General features: G+C 39.3%; 1 protein-coding gene across 2 annotated transcripts in view; it reads right to left on the reverse strand.

Moving 5' to 3' along the window:
- The window catches only part of papln (papilin, proteoglycan-like sulfated glycoprotein), a 57510-nt gene that overhangs the window by 25739 nt on the left and 13990 nt on the right, over positions 1–17781 (reverse strand). For both annotated transcript variants that reach the window (XM_004917234.4, XM_002941084.5), the window contains exons 2-6: positions 17155–17374; positions 16704–16764; positions 10869–10984; positions 5712–5772; positions 321–423 (exon numbers count right to left, since the gene is read on the reverse strand). In XM_004917234.4, coding sequence (XP_004917291.1) covers positions 321–423; positions 5712–5772; positions 10869–10984; positions 16704–16760 — 337 coding nt within the window. In that variant the 5' untranslated portion in view covers positions 16761–16764; positions 17155–17374. The remainder of the gene's footprint in view (positions 1–320; positions 424–5711; positions 5773–10868; positions 10985–16703; positions 16765–17154; positions 17375–17781) is intronic.

The following is a 17781-nucleotide window of genomic DNA, read 5'->3' on the forward strand; positions in this document are numbered from 1 at the left end:
AAGGCTCGTGAAGCCCAAATAAACTCTATGCCCTGCATACGTTGCTGTTATTTCTACGTAGAGCAGAAGACTAAAATCATAGCATGCAGCCACAATCTACATCACAGTAATTTTGGAGGATGTATAAAACAACTCTAATTTTGGTATACAGGTTTTTTTGCTACTTCTCTGGACACAGACTTCCACATCAACCCTTTTGTGATCGTTTAGTAGCCAGCTTGAGTGTAAATGGAACTGTACAGTTACAGCTAAAGAAGAAACAACCTCCTCTATTAGAGAGATGCTATAAAGTGATGTTATTGAAGAAAGACCTTTCTTACCTCCATAATATGGAAGCCACTTGTACCTCTTGCCTTGGAATTCCATTCCATCATATTCTGAACACTGCTCTGCACGGATATCACGAGAGCCGTCAGGGCATTCCTATGCAACCAAAAAGATACCACAAAGTTGCATATGGTTAGGGTACTGTCAGAAACTGATGGACATCATAGAATTTATGTAAAGGTATTATATTTTGACTGGGTTTACTACAAAATCATTAATGGGCCAAGTCCTTTACAGTTTTTATTAATATTTACAATGTTAATCTTGGTTTAAAAAAGACAAATATCCATCAAGTTCAACACTCCCTACTGAACCTCATTGCATGCATATAATACAGTATATATATAATAATATATCTATACACTCACATGTATAAAACTATATATATATATATACACATCTATATTAGACCAACTGTAGATCTTAAGGTCACAATAGCCTTGGGTATTATGCTTATTCCAGAAGTTATCCAAGCCCTTCTTAAAGGCATTAATAAAATCTGCCATCACCCAGCTGTGCATTCTACAACCGCACTTTCCTTACTGTGGGGAACCACCTTTGCGCTTCTGATTTTTCCTATGTGAAAAATCCCCCCCTGCTGTCTGTCCATAATGTCTCTAAGCCATATTTAGCCAAAATGCAAAAAAAGTTCAGATGTCATTATTATCTATAAACAGGGACGGGCCAAGCCTACCAAGCACCCTAGGCAACCCGTTCGGGCAACTCCGCCCACCTCCCCCCCCCCCCCGAACGGCGCATGCGCACCAAAGCACAGGAGGTGCGATTAGATCGGTCATTGCCTCCACCGCTAATGACAAGTGGCGGAGGCAATGACAAAGTAGCACTAGGGGTAGGCAGGAGAGGCTCCTGCCTGGCGCCCCTCAATCGTTGCGCCCTAGGCAGCTGCCTCTTCTGCCTACCCCTAGTTCCGGCCCTGTCTATAAAGAGCCAAAACTGTTTTAATTCCTCAAGTTGATAACCTTTTTTATCCAAGACAGCACTTTATTTGCTTTAGTAGCCACTTGTATGGCAAGTCGGCGAGGTGCCGGTATTGCAGAAGACTGCAGATATTGGTCGACTCGCTGATCGGGCAGGTTAAAAGATTTTGATCGGGCACCATTGAAGGCGCCTGAGCAAAATCTACCTTCAGGGCTGAATCGGCAGTAGGAGGTAGAAATCCTATTGTTTCCACCTCCATATCTGACGATTCAGCCCTGAACGTCTGTGGAGGGTTGGAACGATCTTTCGTGCGACTGATGGTCGTACGAAAGATCAAAAATCGCCATTTTTAGTGTATAACTCGCATTTATATAATTTCTACCAAAGTGCATAACTTTTCCCTCAATATGAGCCTTATTTGCCAATTTATTATATCTTTTCCAGTTTAGTAAAATCACTCTGTAAGGGGGCAGCATCTTTCATGGAACCTATAGTTTTGCACAATTTAGTATCCTCAGCCAAAACAGAGACAGTACTTTCAATGCCCACCTCCTGGTCATTAATAAACAAGTTTAAAAGGAAAGGAACGAGCACAGACCCCTGTGGTACAGGTATAGGATCCCTTATCCGGAATGCACGGGACCTGGTCTATTCCGGATAAGGGTTTTTTCCGTAATTCTGAACACTTTTACCAGTTCGTTTAAAAGTTGGGAAAAAAACACGGTATTTTGACAACAACAGCTTTTATTTGAATAAGGTATAGCCCCTTCTGCAACACTCCTATTGCAAATGGCCAGGGGTTTGGGCATAGTGATTGCAGAGTAGTTTCAGAAACACATTGAGAAACTAAACATTTTAACATAAGAATAATTAACAGTCATGGATGGTACTGCTGCCATTTCTGCACCAATATAAATGGATATGTTTAACAACAGGGAAAAATATATTTCTCAGGCTGAGGAGTTGGGATCAATGTGAGGCAACAATTAAACATGGTAAGTGGGGGTGTTTCAGTTTTCAGTGCATAACCAGGGTCATTTGCACCTACATGCCTCCATCCCTGCAAGCCCTTAGCTTGATTGAAAAGGTACTGGTACTCAGCTATGTTGTGTAAGTCTGGCTCACACACTTAAATTATCAGGGGGGAGAAGCAGAGACCAAAAGTCAGTCAACGAACAGTAAATTAAAAGCATCTTACAGGCAAGCGAGCGGGAGGCTGTAACCCTTGACCTGTAGCTCCGATGCACAGCTAGGAAGACAGCTTCTTGTGGCAGAGGGGAACCGGAAGTCCGCGCATACCACAAGTAACTGGGGGAGTTTAACATCGGAAAAAGTTCTCTGCTTGTTCCCATGTTAAAAGGTTACTGAACATGCGATGGCTTAACTCATTAAAGGATTAAATGTCCGGATTTTGAAGCGGATTGCCGGATTTTTTTTTTTGAGAGACCAGATGCCGGATTTTAGAGCGGGCCCCCCAGAGTGCCGGTTTTTGGAGCGTGCCGGATATTGGGACGCCGGATAAGGGGTCCAATACCTGTACTCCAATTAAAAAATGTTCCATTTACCACCACTCTTTGTAATCTATCCTTCAGCCAGTTCTTTATCCAAGTACAAATATTATTGTAGGGACCCATAGGGTTAAGCTCCCTATGGTGTTATCCCCTACCCTTATCTTATCTGTGCTGTTATAGGGCAGAGCCCTTTACACTCAGATTACAGTGTTAAGCTGCTCCCTATAGGTCTAGTGCAGGTTGACCACTCCCCTTGGCAGACTATATAGTGTCTTGCACAAGGGAGTGTCTTCCTCTCTGGCTGCTGTTGTCTCAAGGCTTCACGTCACTGAGCCTGAGGCATTAGGCCCCAGTAAAGAAAACCTGCCATTTGTAAAGTCGGGGACAGGGCCCCGTGAATGAGAACAAGCCAGCACAGTTAGTTATATTAAGAGCACCCTCTAGAAGTGGTGAGCATAGTCAGCTTATTCAGTAAGGGCAGCACTGGCCCCATCAAAGGAGACTGTACGGGTTTAGTCTAACCCAGGCTTTGTATGCCTTGCTGTAGGGACCACAGTTAAGACATAGGTTTCAGGCAGTACCTTACCCTGAACCATAGTTGGCTGGAGGGGATCCGTTCCAGTAAAGGGCATCCATTCCTGGGCTCGCAACTAATACTCTGCATATCCTTCAAGTGGGTTATACTGTTCCTTAAGTGTCACATCTGCTATTATTCTCTGTGACCATTCCATCTGCTGTGTCTGTGAGTATAATCCCTGCTGCACTATTAAGTTGTGCCTTGTCCAATAAACTTGTACTATAGTTCATCAGCAAGAACCTTTCTGGTGTCCATTCTTCTATCTGCACCACACAAGCTCCACATAGTTGTAGTTCAACTACACCCTCAGCTCCATTAATACCTCCCATATAGCGGAGGCCCACTCCTGTGTATTAAGGTCGCATGTAACACATGCTCTATGCCTATCACTAGCCTGGGTTTTGCCATATCATAGCCAAACAAGTGTTACATTATGTTCCAATAATTCTTCATTTAAATTAGTAACCTTCTGTGTAGTACTGTATCAAATGGTTTAGCAAAATCTAAGTAGATCACATCCACTGTCATCCCAGAATCTAGTTACGCTCCCATCCTCATAGAATGTAATTGCATTTTTTTGGGCAAGACTAAAACAATGCTGGCACAAACATAATATTGTCATTACAATAAGTAGCCTTATTACCCTTTCTAGAAGCTTTCCTCCCTCTGATACCAAACTCACATACCAATAGTTTTTAGGTTGAGAGTGAATGCCTTTTTGAATATTGTAGATGATACTGAAGAAAAATGACTTATCAGTTTTAATTTGTGAGAAAAATGTATAGTTATTATACAAACTCACATGTTTTACAAAACGTTTATACCTTTTACCCATTCTGCAGTATAACAATAATTTAAAGATCAGTGACATAGAAATTACCTAGTATTACCTATATTATTAGTTTCATTAATAGTTTTCTTTTTTCCCAAAATGGTTTATATATTAAATTATTTGTGAGTTCCTCAACCTAACATTTTTATGAGCTTGCAAACGACACACTCATGCTGTGAACTTCCACTGGTTTAACTGGCTGGTACTAGCACAAGTCAGCAATTTGCAATCCATACCCGACATCAACATGCTTGAGTGGTTTTCAGCAGGAAAAAAATTGTTGATAAAGCACACTAATAAACTGTTGATATCACATAAAATAATAAGTAAACATACACTATACAATGTATATACGATACATAGTTACATAGGGTTGAAAAAAGACCAGAGTCCATCAAGTTCAACCCATCCAAGTAAACCCAGCACACACAACCCACACCTACCAATCTATACACTCACATACATAAACTATATATACAACCAGTAATACTAACTGTAGATATTAGTATCACAATAGCCTTGGATATTCTGATTGTTCAAGAACTCATCCAGGCCCCTCTTAAAGGCATTAACAGAATCTGCCATTACCACATCACTAGGAAGGGCATTCCCCAACCTCACTGCCCTCACCGTGAAAAACCACCTACGCTGAAACAATGTGCAGAGGCCTGCAGCTATTTGCTCAATGCCCCATACAGTGGGCAAGTGCAAAAAATGCAGGCTTTTTTTTTTTCTTTGCATGCTGCGTAGGGTATTGTAAACAAGCCTTATAATATTTACTATCAACTCCCCATCCACATACTTTTTTGACTGAACGACTGGGATGTTTTTGGCTATAACCCTGATTTAACCATGGACACATCCAGACACACAGGAGCTGTCTCAGGGCATAATTACTGTTGATTTTGGGCCCAGATAGGGGGGTCTGTTTTGGCACAATTTAGCACTCATCTGTGGCAATAATTACATTTAAATAAATTCCTTCCACTGCCAAGGTCAGAATTGAACAAAGTGCCTCAGTACTGCAAGGCAGGAATGGCTGACAATCTGAGCTGCTATGGGGCAGTGTAGAAAACATTTAGAAAATAATGTCAGTTGGGCAGAAAATTTCTGGCTGTTGGAAAATAGTATCATTTTTTGGATTCACATTATTGGGCACCATCAGATTAAATTTTGACACAAACTGAAAACAACATCCTACCTCTGAATTTGCCAATATAACCTTAGTGGATCACATGGCGTCTTCTGGGCAAAGAACAATGAAAAAATCCTTAAAGTGACAATATGTTGCTTTGAAAAAGAAAGTAGAAGGGCATATTATGCCAGCTAATGGATAAGATTTTGACCATTTTTCTGGTTGCTTAGGACAATAATTACAAAAATAAAAGTATTTGATTTAAAGAACGTTGCTATTCAAAAATGACAAAATGCAGCTGGGGTTTAGAGCTGAAGTCTTCATTGTATCATACGTTTTACCTATGTGGTCTATATGAGCAGTAACATATTTTATTACTGACTTATTTACCTGTACATTGCAAGAACGGTAGTTTTTGGTTGGTCCAATACAATTCGATCCCCCATCTGCCCTAAGAAAGAAGAACATAGAAAAGGTGCAATTAGGAAAACCATCCTTTTGTTGAAGAAACAATTTTTATTTTGTGCTTAAATTCTTGAAAACAGCAGTAAAATATGATACAAATTATCACAGAACCCAATTATAGTGGAACTGTGCTCTGCCCCACAGCACAGTATATGCACAGAGTATGAACCTTCCAACACTTCAGTTCTGACAAACAAGATACTTTAGGCTTCCCCCCCTTCTCCATATAGACCTTGCCTACTTATTTATTGCCAAATTAAAGAGTGAGGTGCTCAAGGCTTCTCCTCTTGATTCCTCCATCTAGTGTGGTCCCTATCTTCAACCTGGAAACACGTACAGGCCAATCAGCTCTTCATCTGTAGATACTGACATGATAAAAGGAAGGCCTGGACCCAATGTCTTATCATATTGTCAGCATACTTCTAGCAAGCTCAAACTCTGTCCTTTTTTTGAAAATTCAATACCTTTTTGGGTACTTGATTTGAAAATGTCCAGTGCAAACAAAAAGCAAGTCCCATTATCTATTTTCCCTCTATAAGCAAAGAAATTAAAAAAAGTATCCCTGGAAATTGTTTTCAAATGATGGTAACTGTGGAATGAATACAAGAGTATAAAAAAAGACCTTTAATAGTTAAAGGCACATTTTAAATAAAGTCTAAAGTAACCATGGTTGGCGCCAGTTTATGTGGTATTTGTCTGTGTCTTTATTCAGTCTGTCTGTATACCTTAAATCTGACCACAGACCCCCCCCCCAACCATCCCACCAGGGCCAGATTTAGGGAAGAGCAGAGACATTTACCCAGGCACTATAACAGGGACTAGAGAAGACATACTGATAAACATACAAGGGACACATTATTATATTGTGTTATGTTAGGTACATCCAGCTCAGGAAATTGTTGAATTATAACTTAGAGAATCCATAATCTGCTGAAGGCATTGCCAAGGGTTCCCTCTAAAAAACAAGCTTTTTCAATTGAAATATAACTAATAAATTAATTCTAAAAAACTAGCAAAGCTAAGACTTGAACAGGTATTCAAAATATGCTGTAGGGATGGAATCCACTAATCATTCAATATACTTTCTCCTGTGTGCAGGACGCATATCATACACCACAATGAAAAGCTAATAGCAGGACGAATTCCCAGCAAAATCGGTGAATTCAGTTGTGGCAAAGTTTTTCATGAAGTTACAGTAAAAATTCACTGCAAACATTCACCTAGGAAATGGCGAAAAATGTTGCCATCTATTTGCTCTGATTTTGCTAAATCTCCTGGTTTTCGTGGACGCACGAGCAAAGCAAATCTGTTGAGGTTTGTTCATCTTTAATTATCAGTTCTTTTTTGGGGTGCTTACAAAAAGAAAGGACAATGGTAGTTGCAATTGATGCATAATTTCTGTATAGGTATCTGAAGCACATCAGACCAATGTTTGGGGGTGTATTAAAGGAGAAGGAAAGCCTAAGTCATTTGGGGGTGCCAAAATGTTAGGCACCCCCAAGTGGCTTTAATCGCTTACCTTGTACCCCGGGCTGGTGCCCCTGTTAAGAGAGAACCGGGGTACCTGCGAGCACTTCCTTTTTCCATGTTAGAGTGAAAAGCCGAAATTTAACAAGAAAGTTGGCTTTTCACTCTAATGCACATGCGCTGGCCCAGGGATTTCACCGTAGAAGAAACTCGGAAGAAGGAAGCGCTCGCTACATGTACCCCAGGCTGGTGAAATTTTCTCCGAACAGGGGCACCAGCCCGGGGTACAAGGTAAGCGATTAAAGTCACCCCCAAGTGACTTAGCCTTTCCTTCTCCTTTAAATATCTTGCTGAAGGACTCACTGACTTTATGTCATGCCGCTATTTTTAAGCCATTCTGACCACCATGATCACTATTACTCTAAGGGGAATTGTAATATTCTTCATTAGACATGCTTAGAAGTGGCGTAATCTTTAGGAGCAAAAATAATTTTTTCAGTAAGAAGTTTTATAACATACACTATGCACTGGTGCATACTATCAAATTAGCAATCTCTTACTGTCAGAAGTAGTCACTAAACAGTTGTTAGGCTTGCAAAAGATAAATTAGATTTATTCAAAGGAAAATCTATTTGTGCAATCAGGAACAGCATTACTTTTAAAGGAGAAGGAAAGGTAAAAACTAAGTAAGCTTTATCAGAAAGGTCTATATAAATACAGCCATAAGCACTCACAGAAACGCTGCACTATCAAAAGTCCTCTATCAAAAGAAACAAAGGATTTCTTGTCTCCTTTTTCATAAACATGATCTTATGGTATCCTCTCTTAGAAAAATCCTTAATTCCTGGGGCCAGAGTGTATACAGTTCTCTCCTCTCTCATCTCTCCCCTCTCCCGCTCCCCCCTCCCATAAGAATTCATGAAACTCCCTCCCCCTTCCTTAGGAATGTGTGATCTGAGTTATAACGGCTAGAGCTACAGCAGGAAGCTATGAAGACCAAGCTAAAATGGCAGCTGCAATCTTAAACAAACAAAGAAAGCTTCTAAGGCTGTTTACTCATGTATGATAATGGTTTCTGCAGAATAAATAAAGTGTTCTAGGTGGCACTAATGTGGCGAATCTATTGGCAGTAAAATGCCAAAATGACTTCAATGCTGCATATATTGACCTGAGCTTATTCAGTTGCTATTATGACAAGGTGCATTAACACTATCTGGACTTCTAAATGTAATTATAACCATTATTCTTATTGCTACTATGATCATTATTATTATTAACACATATTTATATAGTGCCAACATATTCCACAGCGCTGTACAATACATGGATATAAACACTGATCATACAGATTTACATGCAAAAACAACCAGTAACTGATACAAAAGGTAAAGAGGACCATACACAGACATACACAATTCCATACACTGGAAGGAAAGCATGATGGTTCTTACAAGTCAGAGATAAACTATTTCCCAAACCCCATTAGGCTAGCAGAGTAACGCAATGCCTCACCTTGTTTTATTGTAAAGTGATGGATGGGGTGGTATATTATTATAATTAGTAGTAGTAGTATAATTTACATGTATTTATATGGCATAATAACATATTTTGTAGGACTGTACAATAAACAGGTGGGTATATTTCCCTTTAATGTATCAGGAAAGCCTGCTGTGTTTTAGCAAGAGCAAGCGGTTTCACGACAGTTACATAAGATATGAAAGCTGAACATTTTGTGAAAAAAAGAGTCTAAAAGGAGAAATGCTATAAAAAATAATACATGTGTTCCAAGAAGCAGAAATGTACAGCATAGTTTTTCTTTAATTAGATTCAAATTTTATCCAGCACGCGAAACAAGTTTCCACAAGGTAATCATTCTGTAACTGTATCTTGAGCCTCACCCAAAGGGTGAATGCAGTGTAAATAAAATATCGCCACATCATCACAAATGAGAAGTTGTTATCTGTGTCATATCAGTGGTACAGTGCATTTATACTGTAGACCAATAGGAATAGAGGGAGTGATTGTCATGGTGTGAACTGTAGATGGCAGCAAGTGTATTTAGGACATTTCTCATAGCAATATGGCTGTTTCTCTGGCGTTAAAGTTAATATTTATATACCAGACATAAGCTATTGCTTTATAGGTGAAAGAGTGGCTTAGTGACTAAGATGAAAGGGAATGAGCACACTCTTACAATATTTTTTAATTTTAAGTCTTTTTTTTTAACTATGCCTTTATTTCAGCACTATATTGTCAGCCATGGAGTGTTGTAGAGATATAGATCTACCTTACTATCATTTTGTATTAGCCCTAGACAGATGGCTTGGATTTTGCTATGGTTGGTGGGAGGAGGTGTTCCCTACAAAAAAATTTGGGTTATAGTTCAGCACAAATAGTCAGAAGTATACAGCTGAGGATTCCAGGTGTCTATGAGCCACTCCAAAAGTATATCAAAAGACAAAAAGGAATCAAACAGCTCAAGGCAGCATTTGAAAACTGCAGTGAATTTAATGGCAGTGTCAGCACACTACATGTTTAGGGCAGAGCGCTTTCTCAAGGTTTTCCCTATCCAGGCGTGACATCATGATTTATAAATGGATGCTAGGAAATGTCCTCCCAATGGGTAAGCAATGTTAAATAATATTAACAACAAAAAAGACCACTGTGGAGACAGCTTGGTAGGTTTTAAGATACACCTTCATGTAACCAGCTAGTGGTCTGGATCCCCTTAGCAAAAACTGTTCAGGAAGTGGGGCACTAAAGCCTGAATTGCTCTTCTGTACTGGGGTCCTTTTAAAGGGGATATATACCATAAATTTTTACAATGCACTAAACCATGTTAAATAATGTAATAGAAGTAAGTGCTTTTATTTTAATCACTTTGGGTTCAGATATGTCCATAACTGCTTGAAAACTGTGCTCTACCCAGACCTTTTGCAAGCTTCCGGTTTAGGGTTGACACCAGGCTACCCAGACACATTGACTAGGAGAGAGGATGGAAGGCCAAAAAGGAAGAACTTCTGTTTTCTAATCATTATATTAAAGTGTGTCAGGAAGTGGTCACTAAACTTATGGGCTAATAATATAGAGATTTAAATAATATACTTAGATACAGTGGCTTTGTCCTAGCAACTAGGTGGAGAGCACTTGTAGGGGATTTAAAGCCATAGGGACTGTTAACCCTACCCCTACAGGTCCCTACACCACACTTGCTTGGCTTCTAGGTCATGCTTTCTCTTGGATTTTTGAAATGGGACTATGACTCAATAGGATGGCTATGGGAGGGTTATACTAGTAAAAATCTCACATACATTCATCAAAAGGAACATACAGAACCAGGCAGGACACACAAATTGACATGGTGTGGAAGGTATAGTGCAAATGCTAATCAGTATTCACACAATTCTACAACTAAAACCCATGTTTACAGTGCAAACTCTTTCTTGAAATACCTTTAAGATTGTAATTCTGAACTATGCTAGTTACCGTACTCTCTAACATAAAAAGATAATTTATTCTTGTTCTTATTATGTTCAGTCTCAAAAAAAAAAAAAAAAACAACAATAAAATGACCAGTTTCAGTTATTCTGTAAACAATAATAAAGAGTCCCTTACCTGCGGGAGTAGCACTGGCGCTCTCTGAAGCTTACTCCGCCCCCACATGTACGGCTGCACTCTTTCCATTCTCCCCAATTGTCCCAAAAGTCACTTTGCCGTTTGGGCCTTCGTAACTACAAAAAAGCAGTTGGGGTTATTACTAGTTGTTTACTGCAATGATAAACAAAACTATTTATCTGGAACAACATACTGTAGATACAAAAGAGATATAGTGCCAGTGTATCACCAGCTACTGGAGATAGGGTTGTTACCAGCTTTCATAAAACATTTGGTGATTGGATATAGGGTTTCATATGAAATATACTCAATTGGCTTAGATTTGAAAAGATCGAGAAGAAAAACAGGTCAATGAGCATGATATCAGCAGTAAATGGAAAAAGGAGCAGTGCCAAGTTTGTGCGGAAAGATAATCAGTTCCATTTGAGGAGAAAATAGCTAGGAAGCAATTAGTCATCTGGGTCTGAAAATCAGGGGTTAGTTAAAGGAGAAGGAAAGGCTAATAAAGAGTTAATCTCAAGCTGCAGGCATACCTTCAGTTCTCTCAATACTGCCCTTAAGTCTCCCCATATTTCACCTGTTCAGGTGATCAGAAGCCTCATAGGAAAAAAAAATGCTAAGCTCTGTAAACAGGGTCGGACTGGGCCAAGGGTAAAACCCGGTGGGCCCTGGTGGCACAGACCCGACCCTTGTTGGTGCTCCCCTGGCCGACCATTCCTCCTCTGATGCGCGCTCAGGGAAGGACGTCGGGTGCGGGACCCTGTGGAGGGTTAGGGAGGTTCAGCGGGGGGTTAGGGGGTGCGGGGGACGCAGCCAGCGGGGGCACCTGCAGGGCCCTGCACCCCCAGTCCAACCCTGTCTGTAAACAAAATTCCCATAATGCCACGCTCCTGCACCAAGACCAAGACCCCGCTACATGCACAGTTTGTAAGACTATGAGGAAGCTTCCCGCTGATTGGCTCAGATCACACATTTCTAAGGGGGGGAGTTCTTAGCATTCTTATAGGAGAGGGGAGAGAGCTACACAGACTCTGGCACAGGGAAAAAGGAGACAAGAAATCTTGTGTTTCTTTTGATTGTATAAATACATTTTTTTCTTTTGATTCTTTGTAATTGTATAAATAAATGGATATGACTGAAATTAAACAGAAAATTTACCAACATGTCCACACACTTTACCATTTGTGCCATTTCATGTAAATTTCTGTCATAATTCTCAGAATTAGGGTTCTTGAAGGTGTGCTAGACACAAGTGCTGGAGATAACTCAAAGTACACACAAAATTAAATCAGATAACCTATAATAACCTAAAGTATATTGTTGAATTTATAAGAAGGACTTAGGTTAGTAGAAAGGCCCAAAGCCCCAGGTCTAGCATGCTCCTAGTGTATTAATAAAAGTATTTTTTACAGTCCTGGTAAGTGTACAGTCCATTAGTTCATTAAGTTCAACCCCTTCAAATGACCCTTAGCACAGATATATAAACCTCTAGCTATATACTAGAATGTTTTTAGTTATCGGCGCGAATGTAAAGCATATAACAGCTGCCCTAGAAATAACCCTATCAGTTTGTGCATATCTTATGTAAAATCTAAAGTCTTTTAATTTGACAATTACTTCAGCTTATATTCCTTTAGGCCTCAAATCAATCACAGGAAAAAGGGAAAAAAAAGTTTGCAGTCAATGATTTCCAGTGGAACAAAGTGTTAAAATGTTCTCTGTGACTTGCCTTAACAAAGGAACTTAATACAACAAATCCACATTTATTCATAACAAAACCATAAAGGGAAATTTGGCTTTCCCAAGATACTGTACTGTTGTTGAGGCTGCATATTCTTATGGTGGTCTCTCTTTCCCTCACACTGAATGTGGTGGGGCAGTAGGAATTTTCCTGTCTTCCCACTCTTGGTTGAAACACATGCATAACCTTTCAGCCTTTATATTCAAAACTTTCCAAGTGCATGGTGATTGGATTTTCTACTGTCCCCCTGTATATCTTGCCATCATTTACAGACCACCTTCAGCTTCCTTTACCACCCTCCTTCCTGTCTGATTTTAACACGTGGCTCTCTATAAGGGTCGCCACCTTTTGGTGCATGTAACTCTGGGGGGACATGTGACATCACGGCGGTAGACTGGTGACATCACGGGACGGGACAATTATGTATCAATCGCCCAATTGCTTCATTTCCCAAATTGGGAAAACCGACAGTCAATTTTGATCCAGACGGCCCTTCCAAAAACTATGCTGTCCATGACAAAACTGGACAGGTGCAAACCTACTTTCTGTCTTTCTCTGTACTGACAGTCATACAATTCAATGTTGCACTTTCAGGTGCATGATTTTGTTTCAGTTAGCAAACTGCCAACCATCGCTTGTAAGTTGTTCCAGTGGCAATATTGGCACCATATGGGTAAGTCCAACAATTAAAAAAAAAGAGCAACTACATGTGCAAAGGGCATGGGGAGTCCTGTATTTATTTCCTGGTCAATGTCAGGTGTAAAATAAAGGGCACAGTGGTGCAAGTAAACAGAGATGTAAGTGCTTTATATATGCTATGCAGACAGACATCTATTTATTGCACTTCCTATACCCTTACCTGAAAATTCAGATCACTGGTTTTAGCATGTCAAGTTCACTCTTAGTCTAGTATGTACAGCCCTCAGGCCAACATCTGCTGTGGATTTACAGACTTTAAGCATCAGAATATTAAATATATATTTGGCTAAAGACTAAAGGGCAGAATTAGAGAAGATGACTATAACACCGTTGGAGACATTCTCTCATTGCAAATCTTCAACAAAAGCAAAACATTTCCTTATACAGACATGAGCTTTGCACATCTGTGCACATCAGCTATATCTAGTTCCGATGTGAGCTTAAATCATGTATTTATTTCATTAGACACGGCATCCAGATTAGGAAGTAACAATTAAAACATTATTGTAAATTCCCAAATTTACTAATTTAATTGTTGAATAGGGTCAGTCACCCCAGACAACATGGGGTTCTGGTATACAGCATATTGAACCAATGTCACTAACCAATACACTCATGCTGAATGTTTTTGTACATTTACCCTTTTATTGCAAGAAAGAAGTATATAGCACAGGTCAATACAAGACAACATATTGCCTAGTGTTAGCAACCTGTTAACAATGTCAATGGCTGTGCCTGTGTGTATGTAAGAATTAGGACCTGTGTGTATGTAAGAAGTAGGACACGTGTATCTAGTCTTCTCTGTCCTACTTCATACAATTTTACTAATTCCACTGGCTTACCAGCATTACTATTCTCCTTGCTAAAGTCTGCTTCAGATAATGCAGAAATATACAATGTAAGATGAGAGACTGTTGCATTTTCATGTTTGTTGAACATCATTACACAGGAATATTCCAGACTCTGCACATTGACAGACTGTCTATCTTCCAAGTTGATACACAAACCGAGCTATGTGACAAAAGTCGCTGGGAGAGGCTTGTTTTTATAGCTACAAGAACGGGTTAATTAATGCAAAAGTCATCTCAGCCTATTCAGAGAGATGAAGCTTCTATCAATAAAATGTAGACCTTTTTACCCATTGCGATTGTCATTACGGCATACATGCCCTCTAGCACTAATGATGTTCAATATATAATAAGCCTTCTCTACCTGATTGTACTGATGATATTTCCCTCCCAGACAAGTTGAATGACTTTTCAGCATGGTTTGGCACACAATATAATATGCCTGCAAGAAAGAAATGGTCAGCTATTATGTCTGACCATAGCTGAGGCAAGGAGGAGTCAAGGCATATAAAGCTACTGTTTCAGATCATGTCCCTGGTCATGTGTGTAGAGCAGCTTACTGGTGACTTTACAGATATTTTAATACATCTGTAACAGGAACTGATATTTTTTAAGTAAAAAATCCATTGTACCCTGCTCCAAGAGAGAAAGGGGTGGCCTCGGGGCGCTGTGTTTTCAAATCCGGCCCTGGATTTATGGCTGATCTGCCTGCTGCCTTTACTGCTCACAGTACTTACAGAGATAAATTAAGCTGGGAAATAACACAGGAGGGCTAATCCTCAGTAAAGAACTAATTTCCTGTTTAGAATACTGGCTGGGAGGAGATGTTGAGCACCACACCTGGGATCTTGCAGAGTGCATGTTGCCCTACTGCCTTATTGACAATACAGTGTACAACTGGAAGCAGAGTTGTATATTGGTATTTTTGATAAAGCATTAAATAAAATAAACTTTATGCAGAATAGAGCTGTTATAGAGAATTTTTTACTAAAAAAAAATTTGTTTTTTAAAGTGTTTCTTTAAAGTCAGGCTGCTGTTCCAGAGTGTTTAAAAACCACTACAAGTATGGGATCCATTATCCAAAAACCCATTGTCCAGAAAGCTCCAAATTAAGGGAAGGCCATACTCTAAGGGCTCTGGCACACGGGGAGATTAGTCGCCCGCGACAAATCTCCCTGTTTGCGGGCGACTAATCTCCCCGAGTTGCCTTCACCCACCATCCCACCCACCATCCCATCCCACGGCGACTTACATGTTCGCCGGTGGGATGGCGGGTCATGGCAACTCGGGGAGTTGCCCGTGAACAGGGAGTTTTGTCACGGGCAACTAATTTCCCCGTGTGCCAGAGCCCTAAAAAGGTCTGGTAATCCAAATTACAGAAAGATGCCTTATCTGGAAAGCCTTTGGTCCCAAGAATTCCGGATAAAAGATCCAATAACTGTACCACTATAGCAGTGCCTAAGAGACAGTAATTAAGACATAGCACAGGCTATCGTCTTATTGCACTTACACCAATTGGCATGAAATTATTTGAGAGAGTAGTAATGCCACATTAATTAAAGGAACACTAACTTATTGGATCCCTTCCAGTTTGCTTATTAGCTAAACTGATGTACTGATGATGCTATTTCAACTGCCCTCCATCTTTCTTTGTCATATTTGGACAGCTATTTGTTAATGCTGTTCATTAATTTGTTAATACTGTTCATTAATTTTAGTTCTGCTTTTAACACAGTTATTCCACAGAAGCTGAGGGGGCAAGCTTGAGAAACTTTTTTTTTTTTTTTTTTAAATCAATCAAGTACAATCAAATAAAGCTCTGGTTTGCTGCATAAATGCATTTTGTCTTCTCTTCTTTTTACATTTATGACACATGACTGTATTGCTCAGTTCAGTTCAAAACACGTTATTACATTTGCTCGTACTACAACAGTGATAGGTCTAACTAGTGATAATAATGAGTTAAGAAAAAAGGTTAAACAGCTGTTAACCTGACAAACTGCCCCTTAATGTTGACAGATGATTGTTGATTTTAGGAAGGCTTGCCCAGTCCATAAGGCCCATCATATAAGTGGTTCTTTTGTTAAAATTGCCTGTAATATTAAATTTCTTGCGGATAATCTCACCTAAAGGCTTAACTCCTCCTCAATGGTCAACAAAGCAAAACAATGTCGTGGTTGAATAAGGCAAACCTCCCTCCCTCTATCCTTGCTACATTTTATAGAGAAGTTATGGAAAGAATATTGAATTGTTGTTTTTTTGCACATTATTCTGCTGCTTTGTACACTGCTACTTGAAACTGCCCCTGAATGACACCAAAATAATGGTGTTTTGCATACTGTTTGCTGTAATATGTGTTGCATATTGTTGTGTTTTTAATAGGTCCTGAGATTTTAAAAATTCATCTCAGTAGGTACTTCTACACAGCTGAAGTGACAAAAAACGAATCATAAGGTCTGGGTGACAAAAAAAGGGGTGACAAAAATCCTAAAGCATTCTATATATAGTAGGTATTCAACTTTAATCTTTAATTGTAAGAATAATTACCAGGAATGCAGGCTTCAGCATGATAGTAAAAATAGCTAATAGCAATGGAATCTTCATTTTCCTAAAAAAAATAAAAAACAACCATTACAGTTGGAATGTGATGGAAAAAAAGAAGCTACACTTAAATTCAAACACACCTGTGAGGTTATACAGAAATATACGGACATTTTCACTGTATATTTGAAGCTCTATGATTTGTATAGGTACATATGTGGTTGTAAAGGCCAGCACCCCATTTGATGCATGAATTTAATCACATCATTAAAGAATTATTGTTACAGTGTTAATATGGGCTGTACTTGACAATCTAATTCTTTAAAGAACCATTATCCGGACCAACTGTGAATTGCTTTTCCTGCTAAGAACAGAGGTACTTTCTTGCCAGAAAGATGCATTATTCAAAAGTTATTCCAGAAAATAAATTCACTTTGACTTGTAACTAACAGCCTACCTGCTCCTCCACAATTCTCATCTATAGCTGTGTGTGTGCACCAACCAGAAGCCTGGCAGACCTTTTCATGCCACAGTCAGAGCAGAGTATTACCAGCCTAGCGCCAGAAGCATCACCGTCATTTGGAAGTAATCAGCTGAATTCACGTGCACTAAAGCCAGTTCATATAACTGCCCAAAATCCCAGAATGCAGATGGTGTTTTTATGAATAGTCTTCTACCTAAAAAAAAAAAAATCAAATATATAATTTTTTGCATAATCATTTTAATTCACTAAGAAATGTAGAATATTATAGGCAGTCTCTTATAAAATTTGGTGTCACATTGTATGTCATTTATTGATTTCTTCCTCCAAACTTGCACCTACTGATCTTTTTTCATTTGGAAGCAATATCATATTAGAGAAAAATGTATAATGTCAGTTTATTATTATTAACATTTATAGAATGAAACAAGCAGCAATTACAGTTTCTGTCATGAAACTCAAAAGCGCACACCAGATAGTACTGGACAATTTTGGACCATAATGGCACAAAAAGTAACTGTATCTTAAGCTAGTAATATCTTGTATACATAGGGCCCTACTCTCACTTAAATTTAAAGGGGATGTCCAACTAAAGAATATTTG

This window comes from Xenopus tropicalis, chromosome 8 (genome assembly GCF_000004195.4).
Source record: "Xenopus tropicalis strain Nigerian chromosome 8, UCB_Xtro_10.0, whole genome shotgun sequence".
Lineage (NCBI taxonomy): Eukaryota > Metazoa > Chordata > Amphibia > Anura > Pipidae > Xenopus > Xenopus tropicalis.